Source organism: Salvelinus fontinalis, chromosome 18 (assembly GCF_029448725.1).
Source record: "Salvelinus fontinalis isolate EN_2023a chromosome 18, ASM2944872v1, whole genome shotgun sequence".
In the NCBI taxonomy this organism is placed as follows: Eukaryota; Metazoa; Chordata; class Actinopteri; order Salmoniformes; family Salmonidae; genus Salvelinus; species Salvelinus fontinalis.
In genome coordinates, this window is record NC_074682.1 from 35,653,447 (window position 1) to 35,674,283 (window position 20,837).

At 43.7% G+C, this 20,837-nt stretch overlaps 1 protein-coding gene across 3 annotated transcripts; it reads left to right on the forward strand.

The window, feature by feature from the left end:
* The first annotated feature begins 874 nt into the window (after positions 1-874).
* On the forward strand, positions 875-16,217 carry LOC129815420 (cyclin-dependent kinase 4-like). Of its 3 annotated transcripts, none has more exons than XM_055869220.1 (8): positions 875-949; positions 5,185-5,409; positions 7,280-7,415; positions 10,781-10,948; positions 11,962-12,071; positions 15,054-15,104; positions 15,286-15,421; positions 15,685-16,217. In XM_055869220.1, exons 1-8 carry the CDS (start codon positions 939-941, stop codon positions 15,778-15,780), a joined length of 933 nt encoding a protein of 310 aa, XP_055725195.1. In that variant the 5' UTR covers positions 875-938; the 3' UTR covers positions 15,781-16,217. The 3 variants fall into 3 exon arrangements, with proteins under 3 accessions (XP_055725195.1, XP_055725197.1, XP_055725196.1); XM_055869221.1 differs by lacking the exon at positions 875-949 and adding an exon at positions 1,194-1,449; XM_055869222.1 differs by lacking the exons at positions 15,054-15,104; positions 15,286-15,421; positions 15,685-16,217 and adding an exon at positions 12,963-15,047.
* The last annotated feature ends 4,620 nt before the right edge of the window (positions 16,218-20,837 follow it).

The window sequence follows — 20,837 nt, forward strand, 5'->3', positions numbered from 1 at the left end:
AGATTAACTGCTTCTCTTCTAGTTTTTATGAGAAATATTATTGTGATGAAAATTCCAGATTGTCTGCATAATCAAGCAACATTCAACTCAGACACCCATACATACCCCACAAGACATGCCACCAGGGGTCTCTCTTCACAGTCCCCAAGTCCAAAACGAATTCACGGCAACGCACAGTATTATACAGAGCCATGATTGCATGGAACTCCCTTCCATCTCCAATTACTCACGCAAACAGAAAAATGACCTTTAAAAAACGGATTCAATAACATCTCATGGAATGGCAGGATACACAAACACAGGCACACGCACTCTAACACACGCACTCTAACACACACACACACACACACACACACACACACACACACACACACACACACACACACACACACACACACACACACACACACACACACACACACACACACACACACAATTTTTGTTGTTGTATTGTTTGTATTCTTTTTTATTGTTGTATTGTTTGTATATCGTTGTATTTTAAATTTAAATGACTGTCCTTGTCTATCCGTGTTCTGTTACTTGTCATGTTTTGTGTTTTTTTGTGGACCCTAGGATGAGTAGCTGATGATTTTGCAAAAGCTAATGGTTATCCAAATAAAATAAAATAAACAGATAGGGTTAGGGTAAGAATAGGGGTTAAGGTTAGGGTATGGACATCCCAAGATCACGGAGAGCACTAACCAAATGAATATACAGAATCATTTCAGTTGAATCACTCATTCTGAATACTTCCTTTGGAATGCATGGGGGTTTGGGCTCTCACAGCAAACCAGAGTAGTAGATGAGCCTAGCAACAGCAGTTCTCCGCCAATAGCAGCGCGATAAAGAGCTGGGAGGGGTTTGGTGCGCGGTCCTCATTCATCACTCACGGAGCTCTGCGCGCGCCGGGGCAGACCTGAGTCACAAACTCTTCTTCAATGTTTCTAGTGTAAGTTGTCTATGGAGGAAATAAACCAGATAATGTTATACATGAGAAAAAAAGTACAATAATTAGCATGTCATAGAATTCAGTATTTATTAAAGATTCACTCACTGCACTGTTCACTCACTCATAACGTTTATAAACATTTGAACATGTAGGCTAATTGGCAGATGTATCATACTACAGAACTACTTAGTGGGTGGCTAAGTTATATGTTGCAAAACTGTCATGATTATTTTAGGGGGATAAATAGATTTTTGGCTCCGCCTTGTAAGGGGACAGGAAGCGCCTCCACTACCAAGTGATTTGCCAGTTTTAAGAAAAGTGAAGTAAGGCCGAAGTTAAATCGAAGGATTTGATCGAAGACATCCGCAAGTTTAGTGTGAAATCTATGTGCGACCTACCGCGAATGTGGTTTGATACTAAAGAACCAGGTGAAAAACATGTTTTCGTTCATGCACTAAATGTAGCAGTATATCCAGTTAACGAAAACATCAAGAAACGTGGTAAGTAGCTTATTAGATCCAATTGAGTTAAAATACTGTTCACATCATCTTGTAAATACGTTTAAAAACCAGATGTCGCTAGTTGCAATGTATTCCTGCTAGTTTGGGGGCACTAGTGTCAGATCATAGGCCTGACCACACAAGTTCTGCACAACTTGGTGCATGGATTTCCTATTGCCTCTACAAATGTTTGCCATGCGAAAGAGAAGTGTGGAACCGTGATATAACATCCAATATTTTTTGGGCACGTCTATTGTGGCATATCGATTCTGTGTTTACTGATTTAATTAACAAAAAAGAGTTATGGAGGAATCACACGTTTTCGGGGGGTGGGCTTTCGTTTTCCTGCCTTGTGCAACAAGTTCTGTCCTATATTTTGCTAACGTTACCTAATTTTGCTTGCTTAGAAGTTTATTTTAGTGATAAAATACTAGGACAACGACATATTACATGATGGTTATTACCATTGTATGTGGACATGGGTAAATGAACAAGGAAAGTTGTCCAACCTTTTGTTTTCTTGGCTAGAATATAAAGCCACATTAGGAAATATTTCAGATGTATTTGATGTACCATTCTTTGGACCATTTTAAATATAGAAAAAATACCAATTTGTTATGTCCCTTCCTGGCCTGTTGTTGATAATATACACCTGTAAACCAGGAGACTACCCATTGTATACTTGCTGGCTTTAGGAGTAGCTAAGGATGGCAACTTGGTAAAAAACATTTAGGACTGGTTTCCCGGACCCAGATTAAGCCTAGACATTATATATGGAGAATCTCTATTGAAATAGTGTTTTAGTCCAGGACAAGGCTTAATCATTGTCTGGGAAACTGGACCCCGTTTTACTACACACAAGGGAATTACCTTTGTTTGCAACAGAAGTTAAACAATAGCATACACCCAAATTATACCCACCCACATATTAGTTGTTTTACGGTAATTATAAGGTGACTTGCTCTTCTAGCATTTAGCATACTTCCTTCTTGTTTACATACTTTGTGCATAACTGGCAATGTACAGTATGCCAACTTATTGATCACAAGTTAGTTTAGTTCTGCAGGTAGTATGGAATACATAGCGTCATGATAGTGGCATCATTCAGTCGTATGTCTGTCTCCAGGGAATGTCTTTTTCGCTCACCCTCACCCAGGGAGCCTGAGCTGTGTGGTTGAGGACAGGAATGTCTTTTTTGCTCACCCTCACCCAGGGAGTCTGAGCTGTGTGGTTGAGGACAGGAATGTATTTTTTGCTCACCCTCACCCAGGGAACCTGAGCTGTGTGGTTGAGGACAGGAATGTCTTTTTTGCTCACCCTCACCCAGGGAGCCTGAGCTGTGTGGTTGAGGACAGGAATGTCTTTTTTGCTCACCCTCACCCAGGGAGCCTGAGCTGTGTGGTTGAGGACAGGAATGTCTTTTTTGCTCACCCTCACCCAGGGAACCTGAGCTGTGTGGTTGAGGACAGGAATGTCTTTTTTGCTCACCCTCACCCAGGGAACCTGAGCTGTGTGGTTGAGGACAGGAATGTATTTTTTGCTCACCCTCACCCAGGGAGCCTGAGCTGTGTGGTTGAGGACAGGAATGTATTTTTTGCTCACCCTCACCCAGGGAGCCTGAGCTGTGTGGTTGAGGACAGGAATGTATTTTTTGCTCACCCTCACCCAGGGAGCCTGAGCTGTGTGGTTGAGGACAGGAATGTCTTTTTTGCTCACCCTCACCCAGGGAGCCTGAGCTGTGTGGTTGAAGACAGGAATGTCTTTTTTGCTCACCCTCACCCAGGGAGCCTGAGCTGTGTGGTTGAGGACAGGAATGTATTTTTGCTCACCCTCACCCAGGGAGCCTGAGCTGTGTGGTTGAGGACAGGAATGTATTTTTGCTCACCCTCACCCAGGGAGTCTGAGCTGTGTGGTTGAGGACAGGAATGCCTTTTTTGCTCCTCACCCTCACCCAGGGAGCCTGAGCTGTGTGGTTGAGGACAGGAATGTCTTGTTGACTGAACTCTTGTCTCGTTGGATATCAGGTCAGATTCCAAACCCAGTCTCACACACACACTAGTGGTGCGCTGGTCAGCTGTTTGTTCACCCATCTGCAGCCACCATCTGCATCTGTAGCCACCATCTGCATCTGCAGCCACTATAAGTGATCAAGTGAAAATCTGAGCCTGCAAACAACCCTAACCTGCAAATATAGAAAATACACTGTAGGTTACAGTCAAATTCGGCAGAACGATTTTTTGACCGTGTGTGCAACTTGTCTATATTTAGATACAGCTTCTCTTTTGTCATTATGTTATATGTTGCCCTAGAATACTTATTAGTAAACCCTTGCACAACAGAATACTGTATTTAAAAAAACATCTTTATTTAACTAGGCAAGTCAGTTAAGAACATTGTTATTTATAATGACGGCCTACACCGGCCAAATCCAGACGACGCTGGGCCAATTGTGCGCCGCCCTATGGGACTCCCAATCACGGCCGGTTGTGATACAGCCTGGAATAGATCGATAGAATGAATGGTTCAATCTAGTTGACGTCTGTAAAGTTTTCTGTCTTCTTTCGCGGAGCAAAGACATTTAGGGACTGGGGAGAAAATACAATAAAGATTTTCTGTGCAAAATATCAGTTTGACCGGTTGTAAGGGAAAAGAAAGCTGTGAAAACTACGTGTTTTGATGAGATTTCAGTTGGGCGTCCGTGCATATTTTATGTGGGTGAAGTACTATCAGCTTTTATAATTAAGACAGCACCTCTACAGATGGTATCTAACTGAGCATTGAATTCTCTGAAGACGCAGAAAGAAATAAACCATCATTCTCCACTCCTGTTCCCAAGTCCAAAGTTTGTGTATCATTTCACTGCAAGAAGTGCTTAATTCTACAGGAGTTATTATTATGGCTATGTGAGAGGTTATAGACCTACAGTCAGTGTCCAGATTTCAGTTTCCATTTAACCCATCTAAACAGTAGGCTACAGTTCCTTTGACATGCCATAGGCCTATTTCAAGTCCCGTCTTGTGACTGTCGAATTTGTATAGCGCCTCACAATCATCAAACATAACATAGCCAGCACTGCTATCATCCTCTTTTACCACTTCAATAAATATTTTCTAATCATTACTTTTCTGGCACTCCCTTTTCTTTATTTTCAACTCCCCTTTTGCAGCTTTTGTCTTATTGAGTTAAACTTCGACAATTACCTTTTTGCCACTGTGGATTTATGTAAACTTTTTCTGCCCGTGCCCAAAAGCATTATTTGGTGTAGGCAATTTGGTGTGTTTACAATGAAGCCATAAAGTTTAGGCTTATGCACTAATACCAGATAGCCTAAAATAATGAAAGAATAACCTCAATGTAGCCTATATGAATTGCACAAGAATTATACATTTGTGGATTTAAGGTATTGTTTCTCTTTATTCAACTCGCCACCCACCCGCCCGTCAGCCACACAGTAATGACCCTTAACCCGTCCACGAGTTATGAGTCAACCCGCGCATCACTAACACACACACAATCTTTCTGACAGCCTCTTCCACTCTGGAATGCAGAAGTTACCCCAGCTCATGAGGTCCAGTGCTCTAGAAGGTGAAAGGTTGTTGGGGGGGTAATGAGCTGGACCTAAGACAGGTGGACCTCTATTTTGGAAAGCACGTGGCAGGGAGGGGACAGTGTCTTACTGTAGAAGGACATTGTAGTCATACCGTACCTATTTTTCTCTTTCTGTCTGTCTGCCAGCCAGGCCATGGCCCAGGGCAGTGAGGTCCAGTACGAGCCGGTGGCAGAGATCGGAGGCGGTGCGTACGGGACGGTGTACAAAGCTCGGGACCTGGAGAACGGCCAGTTTGTAGCTCTGAAGAGTGTTCGCGTCCAGACGGACCAAGATGGCCTCCCCATCTCCACAGTCAGAGAGGTGGCCCTGCTGAAGAGACTGGAGCAGTTTGACCATCCCAACGTGGTCAAGTTAGAACACATTCATTCATTGAACCTTTATTTAAAGCAATAGTTCACGCCAAAATCAAAGATTGTCAAATGTTTTCAGGTCAGGAAAGAGGTCTAGTTTTCAGATGAGTTCACGTTCCATGCAACTTTTGTGTAGATCTGGGTATAAGCCTCAACCCCATTTGGAATGTAGAGAGACTTCTTTCGAGGTCTGAAAACCAACACACCTACACACTAATAGGCCTATGAAGACCGATAAATACACATACTGGTTACATACTCTTGCTTTCAAAAGTCAGTAGATTCATGTACATTTTGGGGTAGGTGCAACATAAGAAAAAACTATTCTAAGGATTTGAGGGAAAAAGGTCTAACTGGTGTCTCCAAGTGGCCACACCTCTCCAAACTGTGCACAGTAATTTCAATGCACTTTTATGACTCAAGGAAAGAGCCTTCAACTATAAGGTGTTTTTAATTTTTTTTTTTAGCTCTCCTAGCTTTGCCATGAAGGAACTGAGGCAAGCACAATTTTTGTTTGGAACACAGTCCTGCGTCCCCACCATCACACAATTACTGTTTACGCAATCCAAAATCGTTTTATTATAATTTGCAATCTGGGTCAGCTGGGCATCATTTGAAAGCTTCATGCCAAAATGACTAGCTAAGTTATAAAATACGATCTTAGTGTTTCACAAGGCACTTCAGACAAACAATTGTCATTTTGGTGCGTATGGAATGGAGTCATGAGTGCATTCAAGTGTGGGTTCCCGAGGCAAATTTTCTTCACAATACGACAAACAGGTTCATTCATTTCAGGATGACCCAGGGTATGACAAGTCATTCTTGTAACTGTACATCGGAAATGTTGATACTGCAAAGCGATCATAAACGTTGATGCTGTAAATTACATGACTTTTCAAATATGGAAATATGAAGTGCACATTTGGACTGTGTGGTTTGCTTGTATGACCGTCCGGGATGTCCTTGTCCCATCACGCTCCAGCGACTCGTTGGGGGCCGGGCGCATGCACGGTTGCAAGCGTTACGGTGTTTCCTCCGACACATTGGTGCAGCTGGCTTCTGGGTTAAGCGAGCAGTGTGTCAAGAAGCAGTGTGGCTTGGCGGGGTCATTTTTCGAAGGACGCGTGGCTCTCAACCTTCGCCTCTCCCGAGTCTGTACGGGAGTTGCAGCCATGGGACATTACTGTAACTACTAATTGCATATCATGAAAAAGGGAATGAATGCCATAAAGTAATCAACACACCCATACACGTAAATTGTTCCTCCACCAATAGCGCCTTTGAACTGCATAAACATGCACAAACACATTACCACAGTTACAAACGCTCTCAATCACACAGTCAGTGTTGGTTTTGTTGTGACTTGTAGCCTGAGACTTCAGTTTTGACCTGATCACCTGTATCTCTACAACCCTCCGCCCACATAGCCACAGAACTGGGTAATGCTTAAAGACTGACTGGTATGTTTTGATAAGCAGGTTCTATAAAGGTTATTAGCTAGCGACTGACTCAACATGGCATCCCTCTCATTCAGATTATGATGAATGACCATAAACTTGTCTGTTTGACTTTGTATTAAGAGCGATCCCACACATGGTATGTGTGCTGCTGTCAGGTGCTTGGATTTAACCTGCTCCACAATAATGACTAATCTCTGAGAAGGCATGGCAGCTGAAATGTTACCTGAACTGTAGTGCAGGTTAAATTAAATCCCTTGAGAGCAGCACATACAATGGGCTTTCTCTCTATTGAGTGTTGTGGATGGCCCAGCACTAGTGTAAAAGTTAGGGATGTGTGCATTCCACTCACACACTCTGTATGTGTACACTGGCTCATGGACGTGTGTGTTCTGTGTTTGTGTGTACATCAGACTCATGGACGTGTGTGCCACCCTGAGGACGGATCAGGAGACTAAAGTCACCCTGGTGTTTGAGCACGTGGACCAGGACCTTAAGACCTACCTTGCGAAGGCCCCCGCCCCAGGACTGCCCTCCAGCAGCATCCAAGTAAGAAGCCTCCTCAGTTCCCCGTAAACCATGTTAAATATAACCTATTAGGTCCCCATAAAACCATGTTAAATACACTACATGACCAAAAGGAAAGGGCCTTCCCCAAACTAGAAAGTTGGAAGCACAGAATTGTCTAGAATGTCATTGTATGCTGTAGCGTTAAGATTTACCTTTACTGGAACTAAGGGGCCTAGCCCGAACCATGAAAAACAGACACAGACCATTATTCCTCCTCCACCAAACTTTACATTTGGCACTATGCATTCGGGCAGGTAGCGTTCTCCTGGCATCCGCCAAACCCAGATTCGTCCGTCGGACTGCCAGATGGTTAAGCGTGATTCATCACTCCAGAGAACGCGTTTCAACTGCTCCAGAGTCCAATGGCAGAGTCTTTACACCACTCCAGCCGACACTTGGCATTGCGCATGGTGACCTTAGGCTTTTGTGCGGCTGCATGGCCATGGAAACCCATTTCATGAAGCTCCAGACAAACATTTATTGTACTGGCGTTGCTTCCAGAGGCAGTTTGGATTGGAACTCGGTAGTAAGTGTTGCAACCAAGGATATGTTTGTTTTTACGCGCTATGCACTTAATCACTCAGTGGTCCCGTTCGGTGAGCTTGTGTGGCCTTCCACTTTGTGGCTGAGCCGTTGTTGCTCCTAGACATTTCCACTTTACAATAACAGCACTTACAGTTGACCTGGGCAGAAATTTGATGAACTGACTTGTTGGAAAGGTGGCATCCTATGATGATGCCAATTTGAAAGTCCCTGAGCTTTTCAGTAAGGCCATTCTACTGCCAATGTTTGTCTATGGAGATTGCAGGGCTGTGTGCTCGATTTTATATCCTGTCAGCAACGGGTGTGGCTGAAATAGTGGAATCCACTATTTTGGAGGGGTGTCCACATACTTTTGTATATATAGTGTATAACATTAGGTCATGTAAACCATGTTAGAGGTAGTCCACCCAAAACTATACACTTGCATGATCTTCCACCTACTTTGGCTGTTGTCAGTTGACCAAGACTGTCCCTGCTCTTTGCCTCCACACACCTGCAGTGTTTGGTGATCAGAAGCGTTTGGATAGCTGTACTAGACCTCCAATAGTTGAAGTAGAACTTCCGCCACATAGCTTTTACTATGGAGTCTACCGAAGCGGTAGGTCTACCGAAGCGGTAGGGTCTAGGGGCCAGGGACTGAAATGGAACCAGGCCTAGGGCTGTTACAGTGACCATTTTACCGACAGTCACGAGTCATGACCGCAGTCAAATTCCACGTGACCGTTTAGTCACGTTAACTAGGCTTCTCCAAGCTCTGATGCTGCTGATGGTTATTAGTAGCCTACCAAACTTGCTAACTGCCTGGTACTCAGCACTCTATTGTCCCTCTAATCACTCTGACATCAATGCACATGTAATCGAAAATCTAATCAAACACTTTGAGAGCCCATGAGCTCATATTGCGCAACGTTTCTATAGGCTATGGAAATGCGTGCGAAATGAGTTTTGATGGCCTTTATTAAAATTAGGAGGATCCCATCAGCTTTCTATAGGCTCGGCCTACAATATTTATTTATTTCTCAAATTTCCTAATATTAAGCACATTGCTTTGCTTTAAAACAGGAGTATAGCCTACCTGGCTGGCATGAAAATTAACCACAGGAAAAGCGTCCTCCATTCACTATTTAAGTACAAATGACATGTTTTTTTTTCTTCCCCCCCTGCCCCTGTTCCGAGATCAGCCTCATTGCTTTGAAAAGTTTTTTTTGATGTGAGTGGTAGTATTAATTTGGGATCAATTGCATCCCAGAACTGTCCCAGACAATGTTTGGAATATGTATTTCTCGCACAGAAGGACAAGTTGATGAATAGAATAGGTCAACTTTTGTACTATGGGGGTTAGTAGATTGACATAGGCTAGTGGTTTTGCTGTTCGTTACGCCTACTCTTGTTGCCTGACTAAAGGGAAATGTGGAAAGTTCTTCTAACATCTCAGAATTTGATAAGAAGGAAGCGTGTAGTTGCATCCCTGATGTATGTCTTCACTTGCCTACTTCGGAGCTGAGATAGATGCCTGTGAGAAGAACCCGATCACGTGACGGGCATTGGCTAATTATAATTGAGATATCTGAGAGAGCCATTTATTTGAGTGAGAGGTGCTTCGGAACACTCAGCCGGGAGAAGGGAATAAAAATTATTATATTCAGCCCAAGGGCACAACAGCCACTGGTCGTAAAAGGCATGGAGTTTTTTAGGTGTCATTACGGCCACACTAGGGGGATGCCGCCAGGAAATTCGAGGTATTGTCAAGTGCTTTTCAAATTGTGAATGAGAGACTGATGAAGTGTGTACAGCCTGTGCAAGAAACAAAGCAGAGCTCATGCCTTGACTTTTTTCAAATCATCATTAGTCGCATCATGCAGCCAACAAAAGTTGCATAAATAACTCTAAATTAAGCATATAGGTGGACCTGTTTCTTAACTGCTCATCACAGAATAGCTTCATGTGGCACTCCCTCAGAAATCGTTTGGAGAAAACATCCTTTCTATCTTATTCAGCAATATTCAATTGTATTCTTCATACTATAAAATAATGCCACAGAATTCTAAGCAAATCTTGTCTGCTAAATAAACTAATGTAACCCACAGCCATAGGTCTCCCGAGTGGCACAGCGGTCTAAGGCACTGCATCTCAGTGCTAGAGGCATCACTACAGACACCCTGGTTCAAACCCTGGCTGCATCACAACCGGCCGTGATTGGGAGTCCCATCCATAGGGTGGCGCACAATTGGCCCAGCGTTGTCTGGGTTTGGCCGGTTTAGGCCGTCATTGTAAATAAGAATTTGTTCTTAACTGACTTGCCTAGTTAAATAAAAAAATTGGCATAGCCAGATCAGGGCCTAGTTAAATAAAAAGGACAACTCAGAGTATGCTATTCTGTTCTTCTGAAATAGACTATATTTTCTTCATATCATGTTTCTTTAGACCCGTCTAAAATAAGTAATGGATTTATTGTGATAGTGTAGGCTATATTACATGGATTTATTAGACTTTTTCAAATGTAGATGTTCCCAAGGTCTGCATCAATGGCTGATACGCTATGCGTGGAAGCTAGGAGATGCTAAATGTGTTTATGTTATTTAACTGTCAGTTACCGTGAGACCGGTAGTTATTTGCTTGACAATCACCGGCTAACAGAATTTCATGACCGCCACAGCCCTAACCAGGCCTGTTTGCACACAGGACCAGCTGTACAGTCAGTATAGGTTTCCCTCTCATTCTACCTGGCTGGATGTGATGGAAGACCGTTGAGTGGGTCGAGCATGGTACGCAGGTTAAATGTGTCCCCCTGTGTGTGTTAGGACCTGATGCGTCAGTTGCTGTGTGGCCTGGCGTTCCTCCACTCGAACCGCGTGGTGCACCGGGACCTGAAGCCAGAGAACATCCTGGTCACCAGCCGTGGTCAGGTGAAGCTCGCCGACTTTGGACTGGCAAGGATCTACAGCTACCACATGGCCCTCACTCCTGTGGTAGGGAGACACACACTATTGTTGAGGATTGAAGGGGTCTCTGTGCATTCACCATAATGCTTACTTATGCTTTACACTTGGCATAAATATTCATATGCATTCATACTTCTCTCTCATCCTACTCAAATCAAATATCAAATCATTTCTTTTTCTCGGGGCATGTCTTGGGGAACTTTCGGGGGGCTCTTGGAGGCCTGGCGTTTGGGAGCTTGGGCTGATGGATCGCTGGTTCGGGTCCCCATTTTTGACCTTGTGGGAGATCTGTCGACGTGCCATTGAGCAGGGCGTTGACCCTGGTTGCTTCTGTGTGTCGCTCTGGATGGGAGTCTGTTAGATGACTAATGTGAGGCAGTGAAGCCGCTCAACAACTACAAGTATATTGTATGTTTTAAATATTAAATTTAAAAAATGAATTTGTCACGTGCCGAATACAACAGGTGTAGACTTATGGTGAAATGCTTACTTATGAGCCCTTTCCCAACAATGCAGAGTTAGACAGTATTTTTGTGTGTGCAAAAAATAAAATGATATAGTAGCACAAAAAAATAACGAGGCTATATACAAAGAGTATAAGTACTGATTCAATGTGCAGGGGAGGTAGTTGTGGTAATCTGTACATGTAGGTAGGGGTAAAAGTGACTAGGCAATCAGGATAGACAAACAGGATGAATCCCTGAACAAATTCCAGTCTTTGCTAGAGAAACAGTCCTGTAGCTTAGCATCCGTTTCATCGCACCACTTCCGTATTGAGCGCGTCACTGGTACTTCCTGTTTGAGTTTTTGCTTTTAAGCAGGAATCAGGAAGATAGGCCAGATGGATGGTAAGGGAGAGCTTTGTATGCGTCTCTGTGTGGAGTAAAGGTGGTCTAGAGGTTTCTTTGCGTCTAATTGCACAGGTGACATGCTGGTAGAAATTGGGTATGGCGGATTTCAGTTTTCATGCATTAAAATTAATATTCATTCATAATACTACCAACTGCCCCCTTGACGTCTCTCTCCTCCACGACTCTCAGGTGGTGACTCTGTGGTACAGGCCTCCTGAGGTCTTGCTACAGTCCACCTATGCAACGCCTGTGGACATCTGGAGCACGGGCTGCATCTTTGCTGAGATGTTCCGACGCAAGTGAGTGGTCAGGGCTTGTCAAGGCTTATTTGATATACTGGAAAATACCTGTATTTATCTTTTGAGACTCTTAATGTAATGTACAATGAGTGCCCAAAACATTAAGAACACCTTCCTCACATTGAGTTGCCCCCCCCCCCCCCGACCTCAGAACAGCCTCAATTGGTCGGAGCATGGAGCGTGTCGAAAGCGTTCCACAGGGATGCTGGCCCATGTTGACTCCAATGCGTCCCAGTTATATGGCTGGATGTCCTTGGGGTGGTGGACCATTCTTGATACACACAGGAAACTGTTGTGTGAAAAACCCAGCAGCGTTGCAGTTATTGACACAAACCGGTGTGCCTGGCACCTACTACCAAAGGCACGCAAATCTTTTATCTTGCCCATTCACCCGAAGAATGGTGAACATGCACAATCCATGTCTCAATTGTTTAACCTGTCTCCTCCCCCTCATCTACACTGATTGAAGTAGATTTTACAAGTGACATCAATAGGAATCATAGCTTTCACCTGGTCAGTCTGTCATGGAAAGAGCAGGTGTTCTTAATGTTTCGTACACTCAGTGTATATGTAAGTAGCTATATACACATTAATCCGATATTCATATTTTGTTTTTAATTGACATTTTTATAGTATTTTTAATTGTTTTACCCCTTTTTCTCCCCAATTTCGTGGTATCCAATTGGTAGTTAGTCTTGTCCCATCGCTGCAACTTCCGTACGGACTCGGGAGAGGCGAAGGTCGAGAGTCGTGCGTCCTCCGAAACATAACCCAGCCAAGCCGCACTGCTTCTTGACACAATCCCCACTTAACCAGGAAGCCAGCCGCACCAAGTGTGTCACTGTACAGCTGGCGGCCGTATCAGAGTACATTGCGCCCGGCCCACCACAGGAGTCGCAAGTGCGCGATGGGACAAGAACATCCCTGCCGGCCAAACCCTCCCCTAACCAGGATGACGCTGGGCCAATTATGCGCCACCTCATCGATCTCCCGGTCGCGGCCAGCTGCGACAGAGCCTGGACTCGAACCAGGATCCCTCGTGGCTAATCAAATCAAATTGTATTTGTCACATGCGCCGAATACAACAGGTGTAGACCTTACAGTTAAACACTTACTTACAAGCCCTTAACCAACAATGCTTGGTTAAGTAAAAAATAGAAAATAAAAATAACATAATTAAACAGCAGCAGTAAAATAACAAGCGACTCTATACAAAGAGGGTACAGGTACAGAGTCAATGTACGGTTACTGGCCCAACGCTCTAACCACTAGGGTACCCACCACCCCCTACCTGCCGCCCTTTTGTTCATGTGGGAAAGGGCAGTGTTGAGTGCAATAGGGATTACATCATCTGTGGATCTGTTGGGGCCGTATACAAATTGGAGTGGGTCTAGAGTTTCTGGGATAATGGTGTTGTTGTGAGCATGACCAGTCTTTCAAAGCAGTTCATGGCTACAGACGTGAGTGCTACGGGTCGGTAGTCATTTAGGCAGGTTGCCTTCGCTTTCTTGGGCACGAGGACTAGAGCCGGTGTAGTACGATTCGATCTTAGTCCTGTATTGACGCTTTGCCTGTTTGATGGTTCGTCGGAGGTCATAGCGGGATTTCTTATAGGCTTCCGGGTTAGAGTCCCGCTCATTGAAAGCGGCAGCTCTAGCCTTTAGCTCAGTGCGGATGTTGACTGTAATCCATGGCTTCTGGTTGGGGTATGAACGTAGGGTCACTGTGAGGACGACGTCAGATGCACTTATTGATGAAGCCAGTGACTGTTGTGGTGTACTCCTCAATGCCATCAGAAGAATTCCGGAACATATTCCAGTCTGTGCTAGCAAAACAGTCCTGTAGTTTAGAATCTGCTTCATCTTACAACTTTCTTATTGACCGAGTCACTGGTGCTTCCTGGTTTAGTTTTTGCTTGACAGTGCTTCCTGGTTTAGTTTTTGCTTGACCACCTGGCCACTCGGGGGGCCCTTAATCTGATATTCTAACATGATTCTCATTGGATTAATCGATAATATTCCACCCAGCAAAGTTAATAACACTCATGGCCAGATTACTGAACGGACACCCAGATAGCATATGATAGCAAAAATGTGTAGAATTGCAGGAAATTGGACCAATTCTACACATTTTTGCTATCATATGCTATCTGGGGGCCCGCTGGAGGTCGGGGGCCCTGGATGCTATGCCATGGTTGCCCTTAGTTTGAAGATGTAATCCAGAAACAGGTGTTTTCTCCATCTCTTTAGCTATCATACTCTAATTCCAAAACTCTATCCTCCAGAAAGTACATGATACATAAAAAAAAGCTGTAATCGACAGGATTACCAACAGACTTACCAGCTCAATTAAACAGAAGCCTCCTGTATAGCAGACCAATCTGAACTCCTCTCTCGGTATGTCCAGCCCACTCATTATCTCAGCCAATCATGGTTAGTGGGAAGGTTGTTGACTTTTTCTGTGGCTTAACCAACTAGGCACGTAATTTGTTATTAAAGCACATGAAAGTTCACGTGTTCCAGAAGGCATTTCTGCCAAAAAACACATTTAGATTAATTTATTTTTTTAAATAAGTTTTTGTTCAAATGGCTCTCCTGTGAAGTAGTGACCCGCGACATATGCCTAGTTTCCTGAAACGAGTCACATACGGAGGAAGACAAACCCAATTTGTTTCTGGCTGTAGTGGGACCGAGCACTCATTTCTGTTATTATGCTGCCACCATGTAGTCAAATGGCAGTATAGCAGCCTACTGCTGTGGCACTCAGGGATTCTTATCATTATGGCCCCACACTAACGACCAGGCCACACCAGTCTACACAGAAGGGTCAGCCAGGCCCCTGTAATGTCCCACAGACATGACTATAGGTCGGAACAATAAAATGGAGGCATTTGGGGGCATATAGAAAGACGGTACTGCTTGTTTCACAGCTGGGGAAATTGGCCAACAGCACTTTAACACAAATCCAAACTCTCTCATGTAGACCATTGTTCTGTGGAGACTCTGAAGTGGACCAACTGGGAAAGATATTCAAGTGAGTATGGGCTGGAATCTCCTGGGTTGTATCCCAAATGGCACCCTATATAGTGCACTTCTTTTGACAAGTGCCATTTGGGATGTAACCCTCTTGTCACTTTGGATCAGTCTTCTGTCAATTCTTTCTGAAACGCTTGTCTGACTGGCTGGCTTGAACCTTCCTGTCTGCCATTCCACAGTGTGATTGGCCTGCCACCTGAGGAGGAGTGGCCTGCTGATGTCACCCTCTCACGACACAACTTCAGTCCTATCAGCCCCCGCCCAATCACCGACTACGCTCCAGAGATCAATAAACAGGGGACAGAGTTGCTGCTGGTGAGACTTCTTGGTTTTCTAACCAGCTGTGGAGGGTGTTCGGTTTGGTGAAAAATAAACTTTTTGGTAGCGTTGAAATGCAAAATGGTAGAATTGTATAAACCGGTCCAGGATCCACTTGGGTTAGTGTGAATCCTGGCCAAAAGTATTTTTTTTATTATCCAGACCAATGCTTGTAAAAGCTATGATTAACGAAATAAAGCTATGGCGGTATACAAGCTAGGATTCACATTTGTAACTCAAGTGTTCTGTTTTTCCCACAGAAAATGCTAACTTTTGACCCTCTAAGAAGAATCTCTGCTCTGAATGCTCTAGAACATCCTTACTTCCAGGAGAATGAGGAAGTGACAAATGGATGAAATGCAGTTAATGACATGGAAGGACGGTACCATGAGGAATGGTAACCCTGACTCAATTTATGTAATTGTCATTCAGTGCATTTCAGGCCAGGTTCCTGTTGTGGTTCCTTTTATCCTACTACACAAGCTAGTCACACCCAGTGGACCACCTGGAGAATGTAAGGAGAGAAGTGGGGTTTTAGGACCAATATGGATATGAACCTGAAGAGGGATTGACTCGTTCATTCCCCAAGTGAAATGAGCACCCATACATACAACACGGAATAACTGTCCTGAGTCATTAATATTATAGCTTAATGTATTTTTGTAAATTCACACATGAACACAGTAGCGAAGTGGCATTTGTTGAACAGGTTTACAGGCCAAATGTATTTTTCGGTACCAAGCATCCCTCCCAATGTATCTGTTGCAAAGACTAATAAAGCTGCTACAATCAACAGGCATTTCTAACTACATTTTATATTCAATGTTAATGGAAAATGCATTTTCTATCCCTTTTCAATTTCTAGGTTAATTCAAAGTGTGTAAATGTCTTGTCTTATTACAAATTCAGAGAAGTGAATGAAATGACTAAACAAACCAGGCTCCTGAATCATGACATTTAATAGGAAAAACGTGCTGCACAAAAAATAAACCTTAAGGTTAAGCAGGCAATCATGTCCACAGTAAGAACGTTGAGTCCCAAATGGCATCCCGTTCCGTATATAGTGCACTACTTGAAAGCAGTCCACTATATAGGGAGCCATTTGGGTGAAAAGCAACAGGAAGCTGAAACTGACAGAATGACTCATGTTCTAGATTCTGTCAATCATGGACAAACTTTAGGGTCAAAACCTTGAGTCAGGACGTATAGTGGCAGTCTCACAGCAGTCGGAAGTGCCACATCACTAATATACTAACTCTGACAACCCATTGCTGTGCAGAAGCACTGTGCAACCAAAGGCTTTTAGCAGAGTTACCATTAAGGGCAATACTTAAACTCATTCTTCAACTCTTTGCTCAGTTTTAAGATGCTGCAAATTGACAATTATTGTGAACAGTCACTGGTATGCTAAGTATTTAGGCAGGTGGTTAAAAGCTACAGGCACATCCCTAGTTTTAAACTTCTTACAAGATTGCATCAATTAGGCCATATCAAATGATTTCCTCCAATGACAGGCAAATAAATAAAATCTGGCAAAGTGCCACTAGGAAAACACTTTCAGGTTAATTACAAAATAGATAAAGTGGAAAGAAAAATGCACAGAAAAGGATCAGATGGTTCAGTGTCAACATATGAAGGCAGGTAGTGGAACACCACTTAAGCTAGATCATCCAAAAACTGTGCTGCCCATTGCTTTGTGCTGTAGTTCTACATTTTCCCTTAATTGTATATTCCTAATCAAAGCGTTAAATTCATTTTAATTCTCCAGACTAGTTTGTCTCAACTTTTGAGACTGGCTGCACTTATTTCATGAAGGAGTGTGTGACAACTATCAACACTGGCAAACATGTTTTGTTCATTCATTAAATAGGTTAAAATGTCCTAGCTCTATGTCTAGAGACAATTGAGGTGAGGGTGGTGCATATCAGGACAGGCCAAGGAGAGATGTGAGAAAAACATGTTGCATTTCCCATAGCATCTCCACAAAGGCATTATCTCCAGATGAATTGTTTAATGACAACTTTTACTCAGTGTCAAAGCCCTCTAGTGTCCATAGTACCACAAACAAAACAAATGTAATATTATACAGGAGCAAATGCATGTGTTGAATAAAGTGCTATGTGGATAGATGGGGGGGGTTAACTGAATTACGCCTACGTTTTTATTGTCTGAACTCCATTAAAGTGCTTAATGTTTTAGCTCAAAAGGAAGAGAAATGTCTCTATAGACTATCCAATTCAGTATCCCCTCTTAATCAATAGTTTGGCACAAAATCTAATTCCCACCCAAGGCACTAACATGACATGATCTATAAGGCACCGCTTTCTTTGTCAAGAAATATTGATGGCCACACCGCACACAATGACATCTTGTTAAAAATCAACAGAAGCTACACAGAAGTCTACTATGTAAAATCGTCACAATTGCAACATTTTGTGGCATAGACAAAACCCTTAAATTATTAAAGATTTTTCTTGGTTAAAAAAATATCAATTCCGTGTATGCCATCACACACAGTGCTATGCTGGTAGTTGGTGCACAGGGTGCTGCGTCTGTGTAGTCTACCCACATCATGGACAGACAGGGATAGGGGTCTCTGAATGGGGTCGTTCTCAACTGGTTTGGTACCAGGGACTAGTGAGCACAGGCTCATATTCATTAGAGCACACCGTAGCAAAACGTAGAATGGAAAATAAAAACTTTCTTATTGGAAAAGTGCAGGTCCCTCCTTGTTTCTGTACATGTTCTTCTGTTTGGTGCCTAATGAACATGAACCAGATATACCTCTGGAGAAATGTGTTTAAAACGTCTAATTAAGAACAAAGTAAATAAGTATTAGCATCTGAGGGAGTGGTCCCCATTATCCCAAAGAGCAGTGCAGGTCCACAGACCAGAGGTTGAGAAACACTGACATAGAACTAATACAAAAAAAAGCTGTTGAACAATCCTATCGTACATGAGAAGAAACTGTACAGACCAACATGGCCTTTTCTTCCCCAGTGTGTGTGTATGCACATGTGAGAACCAGAAGGTACTTAGTGGGTTGTCAATTGGCATCAGGCTGCGAGTGTGTGTTGTTTTTTTCATATTGGCACATCTGTGTGTATGTATGTGTATCTCCAATGTTGTATTTTGCGTGTGTGTATGTCTATATCATGGTGCGTAACTTGTGGGCCTCTTCACGCTCTGCTCTTATAGGAATGCACTGGGGTTGGCTCTTGGATCCTTCTGGTTCCTGTAACGTGCAGCCAGCCACACACCCAAGATCTGAAACAGAACAACATTCATGAGAAGTGTGTATGTGTGTGTCTGTATATGGTGATAGTGTTCACCTGTACTGTATGGGCCCCGATTCAGACCAAGGAAATGTACGCCTTTCTTACGCACTTCTCCGTTGTTTGTATTCAGATTTACCTTATGCAGCTGCGTAATGGGCTTTACAGGCGTGGTTCCCTTGCGCCTGCTGAATATACACTGCTCAAAAAATAAAGGGAACACTTAAACAACACAATGTAACTCCAAGTCAATCACACTTCTGTGAAATCAAACTGTCCACTTAGGAAGCAACACTGATTGACAATAAATTTCATATGCTGTTGTGCAAATGGAATAGACAACAGGTGGAAATTATAGGCAATTAGCAAGACACCCACAATAAAGGAATGGTTCTGCAGGTGGTGACCACAGACCACTTCTCAGTTCCTATGCTTCCTGGCTGATGTTTTGGTCACTTTGGAATGCTGGCGGTGCTTTCACTCTAGTGGTAGCATGAGACGGAGTCTACAACCCACAGAAGTGGCTCAGGTAGTGCAGCACATCCAGGATGGCACATCAATGCGAGCTGTGGCAAGAAGGTTTGCTGTGTCTGTCAGCGTAGTGTCCAGAGCATGGAGGCGCTACCAGGAGACAGGCCAGTACATCAGGAGACGTGGAGGAGGCCATAGGAGGGCAACAACCCAGCAGCAGGACCGCTACCTCCGCCTTTGTGCAAGGAGGAGCAGGAGGAGCACTGCCAGAGCCCTGCAAAATGACCTCCAGCAGGCCACAAATGTGTATGTGTCTGCTCAAACGGTCAGAAACAGGGTGGTATGAGGGCCCAACGTCCACAGGTGGGGGTTGTGCTTACAGCCCAACACCGTGCAGGATTTTTGGCATTTGCCAGAGAACACCAAGATTGGCAAATTCGCCACTGGCGCCCTGTGCTCTTCACAGATGAAAGCAGGTTCACACTGAGCACATGTGACAGAGTCTGGAGACGCCGTGGAGAACGTTCTGCTGCCTGCAACATCCTCCAGCATGACCGGTTTGGCGGTGGGTCAGTCATGGTATGGGGTGGCATTTCTTTGGGGGCCGCACAGCCCTCCATGTGCTCGCCAGAGGTAGCCTGACTGCCATTAGGTACCGAGATGAGATCCTCAGACCCCTTGTGAGACCATATGCTGGTGCGGTTGGCCCTGGGTTCCTCCTAATGCAAGACAATGCTCGACCTCATGTGGCTGGAGTGTGTCAGCAGTTCCTGCAAGAGGAAGGCATTGATGCTATGGACTGGCCCGCCCGTTCCCCAGACCTGAATCCAATTGAGCACATCTGAGACATCATGTCTCGCTCCATCCACCAACACCACGTTGCACCACAGACTGTCCAGGAGTTGGCAGATGCTTTAGTCCAGGTCTGGGAGGAGATCCCTCAGGAGACCATCCGCCACCTCATCAGGAGCATGCCCAGGCGTTTTAGGGAGGTCATACAGGCACGTGGAGGCCACACACACTACTGAGCCTCATTTTGACTTGTTTTAAGGACATTACATCAAAGTTGGATCAGCCTGTAGTGTGGTTTTCCACTTTAATTTTGAGTGTGACTCCAAATCCAGACCTCCATGGGTTGATAAATTTGATTTCCATTGATAATTTGTGTGCGATTTTGTTGTTAGCACATTCAACTATGTAAAGAAAAAAGTATTTAATAAGAATATTTCATTCATTCAGATCTAGGATGTGTTATTTTAGTGTTCCCTTTATTTTTTTGAGCAGTGTATTTAATTAAACCGCTGAAAACCCTCCTACTTGCTGGCCAACAGATTTCCCTGTGGAGTTTTCAGTACATTTATCTAAAGCCATTCCTTTAAATTGAATTTGACAGATTCACTAGAATAAATGGAGAGAACAATTCAGAATATTAGGGCTCAATGAAAGAAAGCCATGTAAAGAAAGCCAGCACCAATTGGTAGATTTAAAAAATGCTCTGATCTTGTATACGATTTAGCGTTAGGATAGTATTTATTAATAATAAAAAGCTGGTTTAGAGAGCCTTTACACACAAAATACATTTGTGAATCAAAAAGTGGTTTGATTCATCCTGAAAGTTGACATATTCAATCGTTCGATCCATGAAATATTGGAAGGCGAAAAATGTT